The sequence below is a fragment of the Carcharhinus amblyrhynchos genome, unplaced genomic scaffold, assembly GCF_965287045.1.
Source record: "Carcharhinus amblyrhynchos unplaced genomic scaffold, sCarAmb.v2.hapA scaffold_37, whole genome shotgun sequence".
NCBI lineage: Eukaryota > Metazoa > Chordata > Chondrichthyes > Carcharhiniformes > Carcharhinidae > Carcharhinus > Carcharhinus amblyrhynchos.
Genome location: NW_027649778.1, coordinates 5,220,456 through 5,241,798, shown reverse-complemented (window position 1 = coordinate 5,241,798; position 21,343 = coordinate 5,220,456). Strand labels below are relative to the sequence as shown.

General features: G+C 49.7%; 1 protein-coding gene across 1 annotated transcript in view; it reads right to left on the bottom strand.

The window, feature by feature from the left end:
* LOC145362192 (ras and Rab interactor 2-like) overlaps positions 1-2,887 on the bottom strand; it is a 42,011-nt gene extending 39,124 nt beyond the window's left edge. The window contains exon 1 of the mRNA XM_080218247.1: positions 1,880-2,887. Within this exon, the coding sequence (XP_080074373.1) occupies positions 1,880-1,929 (50 nt within the window). The 5' untranslated portion in view covers positions 1,930-2,887. The remainder of the gene's footprint in view (positions 1-1,879) is intronic.
* Positions 2,888-21,343: the final 18,456 nt, after the last annotated feature.

The following is a 21,343-nucleotide window of genomic DNA, read 5'->3' as shown; positions in this document are numbered from 1 at the left end:
GAGCAGAGCTCAGATTTGGAACCAGAGGTCTTTTTGTTCTTTAAAGGTCCAATACTTTGCGAGGGCCTCTATGGTGGCACAGTAGGTGCTCCGGTTTCTTCCCACAGTCCGAAAGACGTGCTGGTTAAGTGCTAAGTTTTCCCTCAGTGTACCCAAACAGGTGCCGGAGTTTGGTGACTAAGGGATTTTCACAGTAACTTCATTGCATGTTAAAGTAAACCGACTTGTGACTAATAAATAAACTTAGAAATTTAAACTAACAGGAAACTTTAAACTTTAACAGTCACAGGCTTAATGAAGATCATTTAGCTAGTAATCTTCGCAATGATTAAGGTCAGTTTTGCAACTTCTGGTAATATTACTAAAGAGAGCAGCTTGCGGCAGACTGTGGTTGGGGTGTTACCAGTGGATTTAGTAATCCAGAGGGTTCTTTGGGCACAGGTTCAAATCAAACCATGGCAGCTAGTGGAATTTAAATTCATATTTTCATATCCATATTAAATTCATATGAAATTAGTCTCAGTAATGGTGACAATTATACTATCTTAGATTGTTGTAAAAACCATCTGGTTTTTTAACGGAAAGGAAATCTGCCATCCTTACCCGGTCTGTCCTACATGTGACTCCAGAGCTACAGCAATGTGAGTGACTCTTGACTGCCCTCTGAAATGGTCAAGCGAGACACTCAGTTCAAGGGGCAATTAGAAGCATAGAATAAGGCCATTCAGCCCATCGAGTCTGCACCAACAACAATCCCACCTTGGCCCTATCCCCGTAACCCCACACATTTACCCCAAAAATCCCTCTAACCTACAATTCCTGGGACACTAAGGGGCAATTTTAGCATAGCCAATCAACCTGACCCCCCACATCTTTGGAGTGTGGGAGGAAACCGGAGCACCCGGAGGAAACCCATGCAGACATGGGGAGAACGTGCAAAGGTCACACAGACAGTGAGACGAGCCGGGAATCGAACCCAGGTCCCTGTAGCTGTGAAGCAGCAGTGCTAACCACTGTGCCACTGTGCCACTGTAACGGCCAGTTCAGGCAGCAAATGCTGGCCCACATCCTATGAAAGTATTTTTTAAAAGTGGCATTGACAAAAGTCTAGCAACAAGGCCCTTTGTGGGGGGAGGTGTCATCTGGTGGCATGTGTATGTGTGGCCCACTGATATCTCATCGATTGTCAAGCACAAAAATAGGCCATTCGGCCCAACTGATCCGTGCTGGCATTTATATTCCTCTCAAGCCCATCAGCATATCCTTTCACCCTTTGACAGACTGTGGGGTAGGGCCTGGATAAGATGCTCTGTCAGAGAGTTGATGCAAACCCGATGGGCTGAATGGCCTCCTTCTGCACTGTAGAGATTCTATTCTATGAGGGCGAAAGGAATGGATATGATAGATGGGTTGAGATGATGGTGGGGGCTGCGGGTGGGAGGCATTTGGCATGGAGTATAAATACCAGCATAGGCAGAATGGGCCGAATGGCCTGCTCCATGGCTGAAGAATTGCGGTAATTCATAGAATCATTACAGTGCAGAAGGAGGCCATTTGGCTCATCGAGCCTGCACCGACCTCAAACCCACCCAGGTCCTATCCCCGTAGCCCCACATATTTCCCCTGCTAATCCTCACTAGGATCAGCTTTTCATGGACAATCCACCTGACCCGCACATCTTTGGACTTTGGGAGGAAACCTGAGCACCCGGAGGAAACCCATGCAGGCACGGGGAGAACGTGCAAACCCCACACAGATAGTGACCCAAGGCTGGAACTGAACCCAGGTCTCTGGCGCCGTGAGGCAGCCATGCTAATCACTGTGCCACCCCCGTCCCCTCGAAGAATTCTCAGATTGTTGAAGGCTGTCTGCAAGGTACCTCATCTGTTGCACCGAGTCGCTCGTATCACGCGATGACCTTCTCAGCATTGTTCGAAATCCACTCGAATCTTCTAGTCACAGGGATACTTTCCCAGAAATGCCATTCTGCCCTTTTCCTCCGTCCCACTGTCACACACGAGAAATATCCCTCACCGACAAAGCCGTTCTCCCTGGCCCTCAGCCCAAGACGCTCAGAATGGAACAATGCAAACCCCCGCTAAGTTTCCAATCAAAAGAAAGGTGGATGGTTAGTAATCCGCTCCCTCGTCAGCTAACAGAACGAGAACTCCGTCTGCCGCAGTGCAAAAGGCTGACCTCGGCACTGGCCGCTCTCAGGATTAAAACAGCTCTCATACATCCGGCTTTGCTAACTCTTCACGTATCATGCTGTTAGCTCCGACCTTGTTTTGAGAGCCAGCGAGCCAGCACCAGGTTTATAACAGTTTACGGGAAACCACAGCCCTCTTTCTGCGGTTGCCTCACTCGATGTCTTTCACTGGTTTTTGTTTTAGCTGTGCTGAGCGGTGTGACCCAGTTTAAGTTGATTTTTCTGTGAGGAACATTTTCTTCCTACAAACACTTATCTATCCTGACTCAGAAATCTTATCTCCAAACTGGGAAAACGCTCTGAAGCATTCCCACATTTCTGGTCAGTGCACGCAGACATTTTTTTCCAATGGTAGAATCCTTACAGGAGGCCATTCGGCCCATTGAGTCACCGCTGACCACAACCCCACCCAGGCCTTATCCCCATAACCCCGCATCTTTACCCTAGCTAGTCCCCCTGATTCTAAGGTCAATTTATCATTGTCAATCAACCTAACCAGCGCATCTTTCAGACTGTGGGAGCCATGGTGTGGGCACAGTAAGTAGTCTCACAACACCAGGTTAAAGTCCAATAGGTTTATTTGGTAGCGCGAGCTTTCAGAGCACTGCCCCTTCATCAGGTGAGTGAAGAGTTGACACGACTCTTCACAAATACACCTGTTGGACTGTAAGCCGGTGATGTGAGACTTCTTACCAGTCTGTGGAAGGAAACAGGAGCACCCGGAGAAACCCATGCAGAAACGGGGAGGATGTGCAAACTCTACACTAGACAGTGACCCAAGGCCGGAATTGAACCCGGGTCCCTGGCACTGTGAGGCAGCAGTGCTAACCACTGTGCCACCAAGCCCCTTAATCTCCTTATGCCTCCAATCTGTCTCTTTTTCTCTCTGTCTCTCTATCTCCTCTCACACCCTTTGCCTCTAATCTCTCTCCCCCTCTTTGTGTCACAAACCCGTATTGTCCTCATTCCATGATCATTATGATTTATTTAGCCACACAAAGAGAAGTAAAGGAAACACAAGATTCCCAGAAAAAATAGGCAGTAACACTCAGAAAGCCATAGAATCCGGACAGTGCCAAAGGAGGCCATTTGGTCCATCGAGTATGCACCGACTCTTCAAAAGTGCATCTGACCCAGGCCTGCCCCTTCCCCTTAACAAGAATTTACCATGATTGCCAATCCACCTAACCTACACATCTTTGGACACTAAGAGGCAACTTAGCATGGCCAATCCTTTAACCTATACATCTTTGGACGCTAAGGGGCAATTTAGCATGGCTAATCCCTCTAAGCTATACATCTCTAGACATTAAGAGTCAATTTACCATGGCCAATCCATCTAACTTACACATCTTTGGACACTGAGAGGCAAGTTAATCATGGCTAATCTCTCCAACCTACAAATCTTTGGACATAAAGTGACAATTTACCATGGACAATCCCTCTAACCTACACATTTTTGGACACTAAGGGGCAATTTACTATGGCCAATCCACCTAACCTGCACATCTTTAGACACTAAGAGGCAGCTTAGCATGGCTAAAGATGTGCAGGTTAAGTGGATATACCTTGGTAAATGCACAGGGTCATGGGGATAGGGCTTGGGAGGTGTGGAAGGGAGGTTTTAGGCCTGGGTATGATGCTCTTTCGGACAGTTGGTGCAGATTTGATGGGCTGAATGTCCTCCTTCTGCACTGTAGTGATTCAATAACTCCTTTCAGGTGGGTGAACTGAGGTGAGCTTTCCACATTAATTATTTAGTGGATCTTATTGCAACATCAATGTTTACGATTAATTTTTACAAGTGGCTAAGAGAAAGAGGTCTAAAGGGGACATCGAAATGTCAGGACACATGGGGTTAAAACCTTTGCTGGTAGAGAGATTGGAGCTGTTTCCAAACTGAGTAAGCAAGCGTGGAACAACAGCAACCTGACCGAGAACGCCAAAACCTGGGTCTACTCAAGCCTGTATCCTCCGGCTCAGTGTAGAGACCTGGGCTACATTCACTGGGAAGAGGTCAAAGATGAAAGGTTTCCACCTTCTCTGGGCATCTCTTGGCTGGACAAGGTCACCAATTCAGAGGCCCTTGAATATACCAAGCGAGAGATTTGAATATAGGGATAGGGATGTTTTGCTGCAATTGTACAGGGTGTGGGTGAGGCCACACCTGGAGTATTGTGTGCAGTTTTAGAGTCCTTATCTGAGGAAGGATGTCCTTGCTATAGAGGGAGTGCAGCAAAAGTTTACCAGGCTGATTCCTGGGATGGCAGGTCTGTCATATGGAGGAGTGGCTAAGTCGGTTAGGATTATATTCACTGGAGTTTAGAAGAGTGAGAGGGGATCTCATAGAAACTTATAAAATACTAACAGGGTAGATTCAGAAAGAATGTTCCCATTGGTGGGGGAGTCCAGAACTAGGAGGTTACAGTTTGAGGATAAGGGGTAAACCTTTTAGAACAGATGATCTGGAATGTGCTGCCTAGGTGGTGGAGGTGGGATGCCTCACATCCTTTAAAAAAGTACCTGGATGAGCATTTGGCACGTCAGGGCTATGGGCCAAGTGCTGGCGAGTGGGATGAGGTGGGCAGGTCGGGGCATTTCATGCTTCAGTGCAGACTCAATGGGCCGAAGGGCCTCTCCTGCACTGTAATAATCTGTGTTTCTGTGACTTTGCTAGAAGTATCGTCACAGCCACAAGCCTTTTTTTTTGAAAAAAAAACAGACCGCCCTGGCTTTAACAGAGTGCTAATGATCTGGAAGGTGTCAGAATTGTCCTCTTCCAATCAGTACCCTCCTAGATACTTGCGTGTTAATTGGTTCTGGGTTAATTAAGAGCCTTGTGTAGATCGCTGCTTGCAGGAGCCACTGAGTGAGACAGAAGCCAAACTCTCTCTTACCTCTCGGAGTCCGTTTCTGCTGCGCATTTTAGGTGCCTGGTTGAATTCTTCTGGAAGCTTTGTTCCTCCAAGATGCCCCGAGGGTTTTTGATTAAGAGGAACAGGGGGAGAACGCCATATCGGACAACGCAAAGGGAGGTGCAGGTTTCCCGAGACGGACGCTCCAATTCACAGTCCATGCCAGCGAGGGCACAGGATGGAGGTCGAAGGCCAGCGCAGGGCAGGAGATCCAGGGGAGAAAATACCTTTGTCAACAGTTACCCGGAACCAAGGCCGTTGCCATCACTGGATCTGGTGCCGGCAGACTCTCCTGCAACCCCGGGACCCGGCTGCCAATCAGTGTTGACGCCATCCCTGGCGGAAATGGGATGGAGGAGCCCCGACCAGTCGGTTGAGCAGCCAAGAGATTCGGCGCACCACGAGACGGTTAGAGACGCGGCAAAGCGCAGCGGTGCCCCGGAAAGGCCGAGTCGCAAGGGGACGGGCCACGGTGTCCTCGGGGCCTTCGTCTGCCAGCTGTGCAAGGAGGAGTACGCCGACTGCTTCGCACTGGCGCAGCACAGGTGTGCCAAGATCGCTCCGGTGGAGCACCGGTGCACCGACTGCGGCAAGGCCTTTGGCTGCCCGGCCAACCTCGCTTCCCACCGGAGGTGGCACAAGCCTCACCGCCTGGCTGCGGCCCACCGGAAGAAGAGAGAGGTGAAGTGGAGCACCGGGGTGAAGGGTCGACGGGGCGCGGAAGGGAATCGAGAGGACACGGCTAGTCCAAAGTCACCTCCATGTCAGACAGAGGCAAGCCAATGGAACACTGGCCTGAAGCTAACCAGAATGGAGGTGCCTGGATACCCCCCGCCGGCGTGTTGGGTGGGCAGTTACCCTCACCCAGGCCACACCAGGCACCTTCTATCCCCAATGGTTGGCCAGCAACCTTTACACCAATGCTTCAAAGCCAAGGAACGTCCTTTCCTGCTCTACGCTGATGGGGGCTTCACGGATGCCAACCACTCTCAGCACAAGTTGGAGACCATCCCTTCCAGCTGTTGCCCGGCAACGTTGGTGACAACATCTGCCTGGCTGAGGCAGACGAACGACTATAACCCCCTGGAGAAGAGTCAACTTCTGTTCAAGCTGCAGGAGAGACAAGTATATTAAACTGATACGTTATTGTTCTGTTCTGTGGTTCCCTATCTGAACAGTCATCTCCATTAGTCAAGGTATCAATTACCATGCGTGTGTCTATCTCGCTGTCGCTATCTATATCTCCTGACCCATCTCCTAAACTGTCTATTTCAGTGTCGCTGAGGAGCTACGTGACATGTCGGTCGAAGCATTTCGTCTCGCACTCATCAGGACAGGCTCACATAAATACCATTCGTAAACAGGAATAACAATTTACATTGCACGAGAAGAGAGTGCCCATTGACTGGCAACTGGTCTCTGATTGGTAGAGGCCATGAGAGTGTACCAGGGGACAGTTAACTGCCAAGTTACGATGCCAAGGATGTAGGCCGTGTGTCTCAAAGAGTGGCAGGCAGGATCGCTCCGAACAGGATACCCTTTGGCTGTACCCAACCAGCCTGTGTTTGCAAAACTCAAAACGCAGGTTGGAACTTCCGGGATCTTCCGGTCCTGCCGATGGCATGCCCCTCCCCTTGCTGCAGGATTCCCAGCAGTGTGGGATGGAGTCAGTGGAAATCCCATTGGCAGTGGTGGGACCCAGAAGATCCTGCTGGCAGCCAATGTTTCCCCCCCACATGAGGAAGACAGCGTACAGACTGCTGGAGATTCCCAGCCATAGGGCGGAATCTTCCTGTCCTGTCCACCACGGGAATTGTAGCAGGTGGAGGATGGTCAGTGGGGGGAACCATGCAGAGGTCCATTGTCTTCAGGTGGGATTTTCTTTTAGTCTTTGGCTGAAAATCCCGCCCATAGTGTCTACTATTCAATTTGATTCCTCTGGCTAACTAATACTGCCAATTACACTGACAACCAGTTTAAGAAATTTCCACTGGGTTCGCAGTGTGGCTCACTTATGCTTGCTAGAAGCCACAAACATTCACGTGCAGAGCCCCTGTCCCTTATGGACAGAAGGAGCGTGTAGACGCATTGCACCTTTTGCAACAAAATAAAATGTCGGGGGTACAGCCATTCCCTGGCTCATTCCTCATGGCAATGCCTTGACCAATCAGAGTCTGGTTTGAATTTAAACAAAAGCTTAGCAGTTAACTGTTCCCTGGTGCATTTTCTGTGGCAATGCCTCTACCAGTTAGAGTCCACCTGCCAAGAAATCAACACTCTGTTCTTATGCAGTATACATTGTTGTTCCTTTTATTTTTTTCAATTTGATTTATTATTGTCACGTGTATTAACATACAGTGAAAAGTATTGTTTCTTGCACACTACACAGAAAAAGCATACTGCTCATAGAGAAGGAAAGGAGAGAGTGGAGAACGTAGTGTTACAGTCAGAGCTCGGGTGTAGAGAAAGATCAACTTAATGAAGCGATTGAATTAAAGCGTTGTTAGAGAGTTTAAAAAAGTTTGAATAAAGTTTTAGAACGAGAGTAAAAGAAAGAATTAGAAGGCATGCTGGGCGCAGCTTGCAAGAAGTCACCTCGCTCTGACTCCATCTTGGAACAAAAGCCAAGATTTGGATATTCTTATGAATTATCCTGATAAGTGCAAGATGAAAAGCTTCGACTGCATGTTTCTTTTCTCAGCAATACTCACGTTTTGCACCAAGTGACTACAGCTAGCCATTTCTTTGTTTCTCCTTCCAATTGTCTCCACTCCCCCCACCCCGGTGGGAATTGCAACACCACAGGGAAAAGGACAGGGATTGGGACCAGGTGATTTGCTCTGGTAGAGAGGCAGCACAGAAAGACGGGGCACAGCGAATGGCCTCCTCCTGTGCTGTAACCAGTCTATGATTCTCTGACTCCTGCTGGGGTAGGGATTTTCGGGGCGGCCCTCAGCACGTGGTGAGCTCTCGAACCTCACCAAATGGACACTGAAACCGCAGCCTAATGCAATCCTCAGCCAATGGCTAGTTACGTGTATCGAGAACACGAGCTCTCGTAAGTATCAACATTGGGTGATTAAGAAGGAAACTCTACCATCAGGGTGGAACAGTGGCACAGTGGGTTAGCGCTGCTGCCTCACAGCACCAGGGATCCAGGTTCAATTCCAGCCTCTGGCCACTGCCTGTGTGGAGTTTGCACACTCTCCCCACGTCTGCATGGGTTTCCTCCGGGTGCTCCAGTTTCCTCCCACACGCCAAAGATGTGCGGGTTAGGTGGATTGGTCGTGCTAAATTGCTCCTTAGTGTCCAAAAATATGTAGGTTAGGGGGATTTTGGTCGTGTTAAATGCATGGGGTTGCAGGGATTGGTCCAGGGAGAGAACCTGGGTAAGATACTCTGTCAGAGAGCTGGTGCAGACTCATGGGGGGAATATTCCCGTACGCCCCCCCCATGGGAATTGTAGCGGGTGGGGGTGGGGGTGGGGGTGGGGGTGGGGGGGGGGGGTTGAGGGGGCGACCACGCAAAGATCCATTCACTCAGGCGGGATTTTCTGGGCTTGGGGTGAACGTGCCCAGGAAAGCCTGCCCTTAGAATCCCTGCAGTGCAGAAAGAGGCCATTCAGCCCATTGAGTCGGCACTGACCACAATCCCACCCAGGCCCTATTCCTGTAAACTCATGTATTTACTGTGCTAATAACCCCTGACACCAGGGGCAGTTTAGCACAGCCAATCCACCTAACCTGCACATCTTTGGACTGTGGGAGGAAACTGGAGCACCCGGAGTAAACCCACGCAGACACAGGGATAATATGCAGACTCCACACAAACAGTGACCCAAGGCAGGAACCGAACCCGGGTCCCTGTTGCTGTGAGGCAGCAGTGCTAACCACTGTGCCACCAATTAATTTCTCTTGCACAGATCCAGTACGGACACAATGGGCCAAATAGACTAAGACTAAGTCAGTTAGGATTCTATTCACTGGAGTTTAGAAGAGTGACAATTATAAAATTCTAACAGGGTTAGACAGGGTAGATTCAGAAAGAATGTTCCCGATGGTGGGGGGAGTCCAGAACTGGGGGGCTCATAGTTTGAGGATAAGGGGTAAACCTTTTAGGACTGAGTGGAGGAGAAATTTCTTCACCCAGAGGATGGGGAATGTGTGGAATTCACTCCCACAGAAAGTAGTTGAGGCCAAAACATTGGGTGATTTCAAGAAGAAATTAGATTTCGCTCTTGGGGCTAAAGGGATCGAGGGATAGGTGGGGGGAAGGAGAGGGGTCAGGATATTGAATTTGATGATCAGCCATGATCGTAATGAATGGTGGAGCAGGCTCGAAGGGCCGAATGGCCTCCTCCTGCTTCTAGTTTCTATGTTGTGCACTGCAGCCAACCTATGATTTGATATTTAGACAATTAAACGGCTTTTTTAAAATTAAAGGTGTGTCAAATGCCAACTGTGTGTTTTCTCACTCATTCTAAAGCTGAAATCTCCTGCCGGTGGGTTAAAAGTGCAGCTCACATTCTGGGGCAGAAGCCACCCCCCAAACACAGACACACACACACACACTCACACACTCTCACGCGCACACACACACATACATACATACACACACATACACACACATTCTCTCTCTCTCACACACACACGCACACACACACACGCACGCACACACACACACACTCTCACTCATGCTCCAGTGACTTTCCACTCAAGTTTCCATGTGTTGTTATTTCCACTGTGAGAGAGGTTGAGGCTGCTCTCCGTCTGTGATGGAACACGGGGGCTCCTGTGGTAGTGAAAGCGGCATGAGTGTGGGTGTGTGTCCTCAGCTGCTCCTGGGAGCTCAATCCCTCTGGGTGTAGGCTGATTTTCACACTGAATTTGATGAGCTGTAGCGAGTGTGTGGGCCCCACACACTCCATCGCTTCAGACTGTGACTCAGTGGGAAACACTTTCACCTCTGAATCAGCAGCTCTGAAAACTTAGTCATAGAAACATAGAAACTAGAAGCAGGAGGAGGCCATTCGGCCCTTTGAACCTGCTCCACCATTCATTATGATCATGGCTAATCGTCAAATTCAATATCCTGATTCCCCCCTTGTCCTCCCCCATATCCTTTGGTCCCTTTAACCCCAACACCCACAGCATATTCTCCCCATGTCTGTGTGGTGTTCCTCAGAGTTCTCCGGTTTCCTCCCACAGCCCGAAAGACACGCTAGTTAGATGCATTGGACATGCTAAATTCTCCCTCGGTTTACCCAAACAGGTGGCGCAGTGTGGTGACTAGGGGATTCTCACAGTAACTTTATTGCAGTGTTAATGTAAGTCTGCTTGTGACACTAAAAAAAAACTTTATTTCTTCTTGAAATCACACAACATTTTGACCTACTTTCTGTGGGAGTGAATTCCACACATTCCCCACCCTCTGGGTGAAGAAATTTCTCCTCACCTCAGACCTAAAAGGTTTATCCCTTATCCTCAAACTATCACCCCTAGTTCTGGACTCCCCCCATCATCAGGAACATTCTTTCTGAATCTACCCTGTCTAACCCTGTTAGAATTTTATAAGTTTCTATGAGATCCTCTCTCACTCTTCTAAACTCCAGTGAATATAATCCTAACTGACTTAGTCTCTCCTCATATGACAGACCTGCCATCCCAGGGATCAGCCTGGTAAACCTTCGCTGTGCTCCCTCTATATCAAGGACATCTCTCCTCAGGATGTGGAGATGCCGGCATTAGACTGGGGTGGGCACAGTAAAACATCTCACACGCCAACTCTCTCAACACTGGAATCAACCTAGTGAACCTCCTCTGCACCCCTTCCAATGCCTGTACATCCTTTCTATCCTACTCGAAGGTATGTGTGTCCAGGGCAGTGCCAGCTTGCGCCAGTGTGGCTCAGTCAGTGGCACTCTGCTCTCTGAACTAGGGACCCATGAGTGACACAGACTTGAGTTCAGTTGGCACTGTGCTGAAGGTAGTGTGGAACTGTCGGAGATGTGGGGTGACAGGTTGAACCTTTGGATCTGTTGATGTTCATGGGTACTATTTGATGACCTGTCCACCAGCCCCTCCCCATCCCCCCACCCGGAGTGTCCAACCAACATTTCTCCACCCGTGGGAAATGTAACTAACGATTCATTCTATCAGGTGCCTGTGGGATCTTGCTGTGTATAACACAGCTGACGCTTGCCCCACATGACGGCGCCTGCCCAACAAAAGGTAATCCAACAGCCACGATCTCCAAAAACAAAGGACCTGCGTTAATGTAGCGCCTTTTTTAGAATGTTGCCACGTTCTTTGCAGCCAATGGAGTAATTTTGGTACGAGTCAGTGTGGAAGCCAATTTGTGCACAGCAAGCTCCCACAAACAGCAGTGTGTCAATGACTCAATCAGCTACTTCAGCGGTCAGTAGAGGGGTAAATATTGGTCAATCCAGAAAGAAATGATTGTCTGTGTGGAGTCTGCACCTTCTCTCTGTGTCTGTGTGGGTTTCCTCCAGATGCCCTGGTTTCCTCCCACAGTCCAAAGATGTGTAGGTTAGGTGGATTGGCCATGCTAAATTGCCCCTTAGTGTCCAAAAATGTGTTGGTTAGGAGGATTGGCCATGGTAAATTGCCTCTTAGCATCCAAAGATGTGCAGGTTAGGTGGATTGGCCAAGTTAAACTGCCCCTTAATCTCCCAAAATGTGCAGGTTAGATGGATTAGCCGTGGTAAATGTGTGGGGTTACAGGGATGGGGTGGGGGAGAGGACCTGGTTAAGATACTCCGTCACGGAGTCGGTGCAGGGCCAAACGCCCTCCTTCTGCACTGTGAGGATTCTATGATTGCTATTGGGCTTAACTGGTCTCGTATATATCGCCAAACTCCAGTTTGGGTTGGTATCAGCCACTCCTGGTTAAATCAACAGGCCACTAGTTAAGGGCTGACTGGCTTTGGGTGGAAGAGTCACCGGGGGTCACTGTCCCTTTAAGGGGCAAAGACTTTGGTGTTCAGATCCAAGGGAAGCAGCCAGAGAGAAAGGTTCTCTGCCGCAAAAGGTTAACCTGTGATCGCAGCTCAGAAGGGAATCTGCACCTCAAGTCAATCATCAGCTTACTGTTCTATTTCTAAATGTGCGCACTTCACAATTTCCGACCCAGCTACAGTATCGAGAAGGTGTGTGTGAGTTATCATGCTGAGATTCACACACACAGTTTGCTGAAATACACTGAGGAGGGACAGTGGGGAAGATACTCCGAGCAACACATCCTTCTTCGATGCTAATTGAAAAGTACCTGGGTGTTAGATTATTATTATTCCAACTCCTTTCTGTCGTTACACAAAAACATTTTCCAGTTTACTTTTTCAAGGAAAAGAGCATAGATTCATAGAGGTTTGCAGCATAGAAACAGGCCCTTCGGCCCAACTTGTCCATGCTGCCCCCTTTTAAAAAAACCCCTAAACTAATCCCAATTGCCCGCGTTTGGCCCATATCCCTCTATACCCATCTTACTCATGAGCAGGCTGGGAATGGAGGGATACAAACAAATGGTCTAGTTGGACCAATGAGTGGCGCAGGCTTGGAGGGCCGAAGGGCCTGTTTCCTGAGCTGTACTGTTCTTTGTTCTTTGTACTCATGTCTAAATGCCATGGGGACGGCCTCAACACAGGATCTTGGGTTCATGTCACACTATTTGTAACCCCCATGACTTGCCTGGGCTTGCAAAATCTCACAAACTGTCCTGGCTGGCGACAATACACATCTCCTTAACCTGTGCTTAACCCTCTCTCCACTCACGTTGTCTGTACCTGTAAAGACTCGCATTCCAATCATTATCTTGTCAATTGACTTTGTGTCTTTATTTGCCCTGTTTGCGAACACAAGTCCTCACTCACCTGATGAAGGAGCTTGAGGATCCGAAAGTTCGTGCTGCCAGATAAACCTGTTGTACTTTAACCTGGCGTTGTGAGACTTCTTACTGTTATTCATTTAAGACAGAGATGAGGAGAAATGTTTTTAGGGTAGTGAGTCTCTGGAACTCTGTCCCTCAAAATGCAACAGAATCAGAATCTTTGAATGGCTTTAAGGCAGAGCGAGATAGCTTCTTGATGAAAGGTTATCGGGGAGGTGGGGGGTGGTCGGCAGGAACGTGGGGTTGAAGTTACAATCAGATCAGCCTTGATCTTCTTGAATGGGATAGCAGGCTCGAGGGGCCAAGTGGCCAACTCCTGCTCCTGTCGGTATATCCCGTTGATATGGTTCAGTGTTAATTATCACAATTATGAACCCTGCCTGGACCGAAAAAGTGGCAAAGACTGAGAAATAAGTGATTGGGCTGGATGTTTATATATATAAATATAAATCTATGTTGCGACTGTTCTGCAGCATAAATGAAACAAAGAACTTGCATTGATGGAACACCTTTCTACCAGATCCCAAGGCACATGGCTGATTGGAAAGCCATCCAACATCTCTACTTTCTCAGGAGGCATGTCCACTATGTATTTCACTAACTTTTACAGATGCCCCATAGAAAGCATTCTTTCTGGTTGTATCACAGTTTGGTATGGGCTCCTGCTCTGCCCGAGATCGCAAGAAACTACAAAAGGTTGTGAATGAACCCAATCCATCACACAAACCAGCCTCCCATCCATTGACTCTGTCTACACTTCCTCGGAAAAGCAGGCGGCATAATCAAGCCCCCCCAAGCACCCCGGACATTCTCTCTTCCACCTTCATCCATCAGGAAAAAGATACAAAGTTCTGAGGTACCAACCAACTCAAAAATAGTTTCTTCCCTGCTGCCATCAGGTTTTGAATGGACCTACCTTATATTAAGTTGATCTTTCTCTACACTCTAGCTATGACTGTAACACTACATTCAGTACCCTCTCCTTTCCTTCTCTCCTTTGTACTCTATGAACGGTATGTTTTGTCTGCATAGCGCACAAGGAAAAATACTTTTCAGTGTTTCCTAATATAAATATATGTGACAATAATAAATCAAATCAAGTTAATTCTCCTATGTACTCTATGAATGGTACGCTTTGTATAGCACGCAAGAAACAATACTTTTCACTGTATACTAATGCATGCGACAATAATAAGATGTAGGAGCAGAATTAGGCCACTCTGCCCATTGTTTCTGCAAATAAAGCAAATCAAATATTAAGTTGATCTTTCTCTACACCCTAGCTATGGCTGTAACACTAATTCTGCACTCTTGCCTTTCCTACTCTATGAACAGTATGCTTTGTCTGTATAGCGCGCAAGAAACAATACTTTTCACTGTATACTAATGCACGCGACAATAATAAATCAAACCAAATCAAATCAAATATTGCAGTTAATCAGTGTAAACTGTGGCAGTAACTAAGAAAGAAGTTATTCCTGCAGTCTGTGTATCCACAGGAGTTTGTTTTCATACCAGCCTAGTGAAGGTTTTCAGTAGAGCAGCCAGAGTGTGGTTTGCCTCCCACTGAGCTGCGGATGAAGGGGGTGAAGTCTAAAGGGGTTGCTTGCTGCCTCTGAGAGTGTGCTGCCTCTGATGTGCAGCCAGGGCCTGACTGTAAAAGCGAGAAGGTTGCGGCACTTGCAAGAAAGCTTGACATTTCAAATCAAAGTCTTCCAGATCAGGGTGGGGAGTGGGGGAGTTGGGGGGGGTGGGGAGGGAGGTTTCAAAGATGTTAATCAGACAAATTCTTTCAGAAGTGAAATTTGAAAAACAGTAGGTGCAGGAAGGAAATGATTACAGCAAAGTGGTTACATTGCTGAGTTTGTAACACAGAAAACAGGGGCAGGACAAGGCTATTCGGCCATGAGGTGTGGTCGGGCTGCAGCTGTTCAAGATGGTTCCTCATCTCTCTACCCCCCCCAAACACTGAACCTCAGTCTGGGTTCACTTAGGGTCATCGCTGGTCATGATACTGTGAAATAATAAGGGAACGGGAGAGGGTGACGCAGCGGTAATATCACTGGGCCAGTAATCCAGAGGCCCCAGGGCTAATGCTCTGAGGGGACTCAGGTTCAAATCCCACCAGGGCAGCCAGTGGAATTTAAATTCAATTCATAAAATTCTGGGAATTCCAGTAATAGTGTCCACAAAATTAGCATCAATTCGGGATGGTGTCCGTGTGATTCAGCTAAGGAAAATCTGCCATCAAAGAACAAAGAACGGAACAGGAAACAGGCCCTTCGGCCCCACAAGCCCACACCGCCCATTTTAACACTCAGTGAAGTGCCTTATTCAAGTCCTTACCCGGTCTGGCCTACATGTGACTCCAGACCCACAGCGACATGGTTGGCTCTTAATTGTCCCTCTGTAATGGCCGAGGAAGCTGTGAGATGTTGGTCTGCGGCTCTTCAACACCACCTTCCCAGGGGGCAGTTAGGGATGGGCAATAAATGCTGGCCCAGCCAGTGACACTCCCAACCTGTGGAAGAGTCTTTTTTACAAAGCTACAACATTAAGGAAAAGTGATACACAGCCCAAGGCTCAGTCCAATAGCATTGCTCTTTCAGCCCCAAAGGATACGGTTTAGAAATCAGCCTCAACTGATGGGAGACAATATTTTCACACTGCTCCAGATGTGTCCAGGTCACTGCTCCAGATGTGTCCACGTCACTGCGCCAGATGTGTCCACGTCACTGCGCCAGATGCGTCCACGTCACTGCGCCAGATGTGTCCACGTCACTGCGCCAGATGTGTCCACGTCACTGCGCCAGATGCGTCCACGTCACTGCTCCAGATGTGCGTCCACATCTTTACAGCGTGAAAGCTTTCTGCACTTTGACACTTTAGTTGCTGAAAATGCACTTTCAGCTCATAAAAGCATGGAAACTCAGGGCAGGAGGAGGCCATCCGGCCCTCTGAGCCTGCTCTGCTGTTCATTATGATCATGGCTAATCATCCATCCTAATCCCACCTTGCTTCCATATCCTTCGAGCCCCTTCACCCCGGTGCTACATCCTGTCGCTTCTTGAAAACGTTCAATGTTTCGCCTCAACTACTTCCTGTAGTAGCAAATTCCACAGACTCACCGCTCTCTGGGTGAAGAAATTTCTCCTCATCTCCATCCTGAACCACCTACCCTGAATCCTCAGAGTGTGACCTCTATTTCTGGGCACCCCCATCATTGGGGACATCCTTTCAGCATCTACCCTGTCCAGTCCTGTCAGAATTTTCTAGATTTCTATGAGATCCCCCCTCTCATTCTTCTGAACTCCAGCAAACACAATCCTCTCCTCATACGCCAGTCCCCCCATCCCCGGAATCAGCCTGGTAAACCTTCTCGAGAGTAAGAACATCCTTCCTCAGATAAGGAGACCAATCCAGAGGCAGGAGTTCAAATCCGACCAGGACGTCGAAAGTATCACCACATCAAATCTCTACAGTGCAGAAGGAGGTCATTCGGCCCATCGAATCTGCACCAACCACAATCCCACCCAGACCCTATCCCCGTAACCCCATGCATTTACCCTAGCTACTGTCCCTGGCACTAAGGGGCAATTTAGGGCTTTGGGAAACAGAGAAGGGGAGTGGTGGGACTCATAGGATAGATAGCTGCTCTAAAGAGCTGGCACAGTGCAGTGGGCCGAATGGTCTCCATCTGTGTTTGCAGGGCTATGCAGTCTAAATGCACCTCTGGTGAGAGAATTGAATTTTACAGCTAGTTGCTTTCCTCCAGAGAAAATAAAATTAACATTCTGGCCACAAACCCCCCACTGAGCATTGATCGCAGAATTGTTATGGTGCAGAAGGAGGCCATTCAGCCCAACGTGCCTGTACCGGCTCTTCTAAAGAGCAATGTGCTCAGTGTCACAACCCTGCCTTCCCCCACGCACAATCGTCCTTTTTGGATAACAGTCTCATTCTTTTTTGAGAGCTTCGATTGAACCTGCCTCTCCGACACTCCAGGGCACGACATTAACCACTCGCTGCAGGAAAAAGGTCTTTCCTCATCTTCCTTTTCCCAACTACATCAAACCTGTGCCCTCTCTTTCTCAATCCCTTGCCGAGTGGAAATAGTTTCTCTCCATCTCGATCAAATCTCCTCGCAAACTGCTTTACCCTGCCGACCTCCCCCCCACCTCCCCCTCTTCACCCTCCCCCCACCCTCCCCTCCCCTCCCCTCCACCCTCCCCCCCTTCACCCCCCCCCCTCCCATTCCCCCCTTCACCCCCCCTCCCATTCCCCCCTCCCCTCCCCTCCCCTACCCCCCTCCCCTCCCCCCTCTCCCCTACCCCCCTCCCCTCCCCCCCCTCCCCTCCCCCCTCCCCTCCACCTCCCCTTCCCCCCCACCTCCCCACCCCTCTCCCCTCCCCTTCCCCCCCCACCCCTCTCCCCTCCCCCCCCCACCCCTCTCCCCTCCCCTTCCCCCCACCCCTCTCCCCTCCCCTTCCCCCCACCCCTCTCCCCTCCCCTTCCCCCCCACCCCTCTCCCCTCCCACCCCTCTCCCCTTCCCCCCCACCCCTCTCCCCTCCCACCCCTCTCCCCTCCCACCCCCACCCCTCTCCCCTCCCCTTCCCCCCCACCCCTCTCCCCTCCCCTTCCCCCCCCACCCCCCACCCCTCTCCCCTCCCACCCCTCTCCCCTCCCACCCCCACCCCTCTCCCCTCCCCCCCCCACCCCTCTCCCCTCCCCCCCCTCCCCCCACCCCTCTCCTCCCACCCCCCCTCCCCCCCACCCCTCTCCCCTCCCACCCCCCCCTCCCCCCCACCCCTCTCCCCTCCCACCCCTCTCCCCTCCCACCCCCCCCTCCCCCCACCCCTCTCCCCTCCCACCCCCCCCTCCCCCCCCCCTCCCCCCCACCCCTCTCCCCTCCCACCCCCCCCCCCTCCCCCCCACCCCCTCCCCCCCACCCCTCCACCCCTCTCCCCTCCCACCCCCCCCTCCCCCCCCACCCCTCCACCCCTCTCCCCTCCCTCCCCCCCACCCCTCTCCCCCTCCCACCCCCCCCTCCCCCCACCCCTCCACCCCCCCCTCTCCCCCACCCCTCCTCCTCCCCTCCCTCCCCCTCCTCCCTTCCCCCTACCCCCTCCCTCCCCTCCCTCCTCCCTTCCCTCCCCCTCCTCCTCCACCCCCTCCCCCCAACTCCACCCACCCCACCCACCATCCCTCCTCCCCTCCCCCTCCCCTCTCCTCCACCCCCTCCTCCCCCCCCACCCACCCCCAGGGCAGGACTTACAGTGAATGGCAGGGCCGTGTGGATTGTTGTCGAACAGAGAGACTTAGAGGTACAGGTACATCGTTCCTTGGAAGTGGCATCACAGGTAGACAGGGTGGTGAAGAAGGCATTTGGCACATTTGTCTTCATCAGTCAGGGCATTGAGTACAGGAGCTTGGACATAATGTTACAATTGTACAAGACAGGGCAGCGCAGTGGCACAGTGGTTAGCACTGCTGCCTCACAGCGCCAGGGACCTGGGTTCGATTCCTGGCTTGGGTCTGTGTGGAGTCTGCACATTCTCCTTGTGTCTGCGCGGGTTTCCTCCGAATGCTCCAATCCTCCACAGTTCATAAGAACATAAGAAATAGGAGCAGGAGTAGGCCATCTAGCCCTTCGAGTCTGCCCCGCCATTCAATAAGATCATGGCTGATTTAATTCAAATGACATGCTGGTTAGGTGCTAAATTCTCCCTCAGTGTACCCAAACAGGCACCAGCGTGCAGTGACTAGGGGATTTTCACAGTAACTTCATTGCAGTGTTAATGTAAACCAACTTGTGAGAATGGTAAATAAATAAACTTTAAACTTAGACATTGGTAAGTCCATATTTGGAGTACTGCGTACAATTCTGGTCTCCTTGCTACAGGATGTTATTAAACTGGAAAGGGGACAAAAAAGGATTACAAGGATATTACCGGGACAGGAAGGTTTGAACTATAAGGGGAGGCTGGATAGGCTGGGACTTTTTTTTCCCCTTGAATGTGGCAGAATGAGGGGTGATCTTATAGAGGTTTATAAAATCATGAGGGGCATCAATAAGGTGAAAAGCCAAGGCCTTTTCCCCTAGGGTAGGAGAATCCAAAACTAGAGGGCATAGGTTAAAGGTGAGAGGGACAACTTTCTCATTCAAGAGAGTGATGGGTCTGTGGAATGAGCTGTCACAGGGGGTGGTAGAGGTGGGTACAATTACAACATTTAAAAGATATTTGGACAGGTACATGGATGGAAAGGTTTAGAGGGAAATGGGCCAAAAACAGGCAAATGGGACCAGTTCAGTTTAGGAAACCTGGTTAGCATGGACAGGTCGGGCCGAAGGGCCTGTTTCCCTGTTGTATACCTCTCTCCATGATTCTAAGTTCCTCATCCCTGGAACCATTCCCGACAATCTTTCCTGCGCTCTCATATCTTTCCTAAAGTGTGGTTCTCGGAACTGTGCACAATATTCCAGGGCTAAATCCTGGCATCCTCGCACTCACAGCACTGTGGATGTACCTACACCACAGGGTCTTCAGCAAGTTCAAGCAGGCAGCTCACCACCACCTTCTCAGGGGGCAATTAGGGATGGGCAATAAATGCTGGACCTAGCCAGCGATGCCCACATCCCGTGAAAGAACTTCATGTCGAAAATATTTGGAGATCTGGGAGGCATAGTGGTTAGCACTGCTGCCTCATAGCGCCAGGGACCCGGGTTTGATTCCAAGCTTGGGTACGGAGTCTGCATGATCTCCCCGTGTCTGCGTCGGCTTCCTTCAGGTGTTCCGGTTTCAGTCCAAAGATGTGCAGGTTACATGGATTGGCCACGCTAAATTATTCCTTACTGTCTAAAGATGTGCAGATTAGGGGAAGGTAAAATAAAAGTTTATTTATTAGTGTCACAACTAGGCTTACATTAACACTAATCACTGTGAAGTCACTGTGAAAATCCCCCAGTTGCCACACTCCGGTGCCTGTTCGGGTACACCAAGGGTTATGGGGATAGGGTGGAGGAGAGGGCTTGGTTATGATACACTGTCAGAGAGTAGTACAGACTCAGTGCTGAGGGCCAAATGGCCTCTTCTGCACTGTAGGGATTTTATGATGAATAAAGTTAGAAAGTTGGTGGTAACTAAACCAATCCACACATTAGATCAAATTAAATTAATTTGAAGTTTTATTTTGCATCTTCACAGCAGAAACATGCCATCCATTTTCTATTTATATATATTTACAGCTGGAATTATTATTACCTGTATATCTGATTGAAAGGGGTTTTAAGGTGTTAGGGTTCAGGGGTTTAAGGTTTAATCTTCATCGACCTGGGTCTCTGGCACATTTTCCATCCAATTAGATACAGAGCTCCCTCCCCCAATAATCACATTAACTAGACCAAGCCTTTTCTCTCACACACACACACGCACACGTATGCACCCACAGACATGCACGCATACACATCCAGGCACACACGCACCCACACACAGCCGCACACCAACACACACACCCATCTCTCCATTAACCCAACAACTTTCCTTTCATCAATTCTCTGGCGCCCAGAGAGCAATAATTTTGGCCCCAACTTCACTGAGAGGAGCGAACACACAGGGATTTCATGGCGGGGGAGAAGAACCCTCTCATTGTTCAGGGTGCCCTGTGGTCTGACTCCATTACGGATATACTCGCTCACCCCCACTAGATGTCGACAATCACACCCACAAAGGAAAAGCAAACTAGCGACATCTTGTGGTGGCGGAGCAAAATGTGACGGGAATCATTTGTTAAATGATAGAAGGTTGAAAGTGTAATAAGAAGAGGGGGAATGAGTCCCATAACTGGACAGTCACACAAACAGTTAACACAGAGTACTAAAGAGGGCATCAGACACCCCCCCCCCTCACCCATTGATAGCCACTTGGCTGGGTTATGTGCCAATCTGTCTGACTGGCATCCTTTTTAATCGGCTGTCTTCTCTGTCTCGACGTCTTTCGCTGGTTCCCTTCTCTTCGTCTCTGGCTCACTTTCTTTTCTGTCTGGGGCCTGAGGGTCGGTCGCGCCCTGCGCACTCTCTGTTTTACTGTCTATCAAGGCGTGCTCCTTCTTCACAATATCTTCGAGCTCGTCCTGTAGAAGGAATTACACAGAGACTGCACAGAACATCCAGAAACAGGGGGCGATGGGGATGGGGACAGTATCAATACTAATAATAACACTCAGCTAAAGGGTTAACAGAGATAGACAAACAGGGAAACTAAGTAAAAACGAACTGCCAAGGCACCAGTGGACTGTTGGCTTTCAGACAGGAAT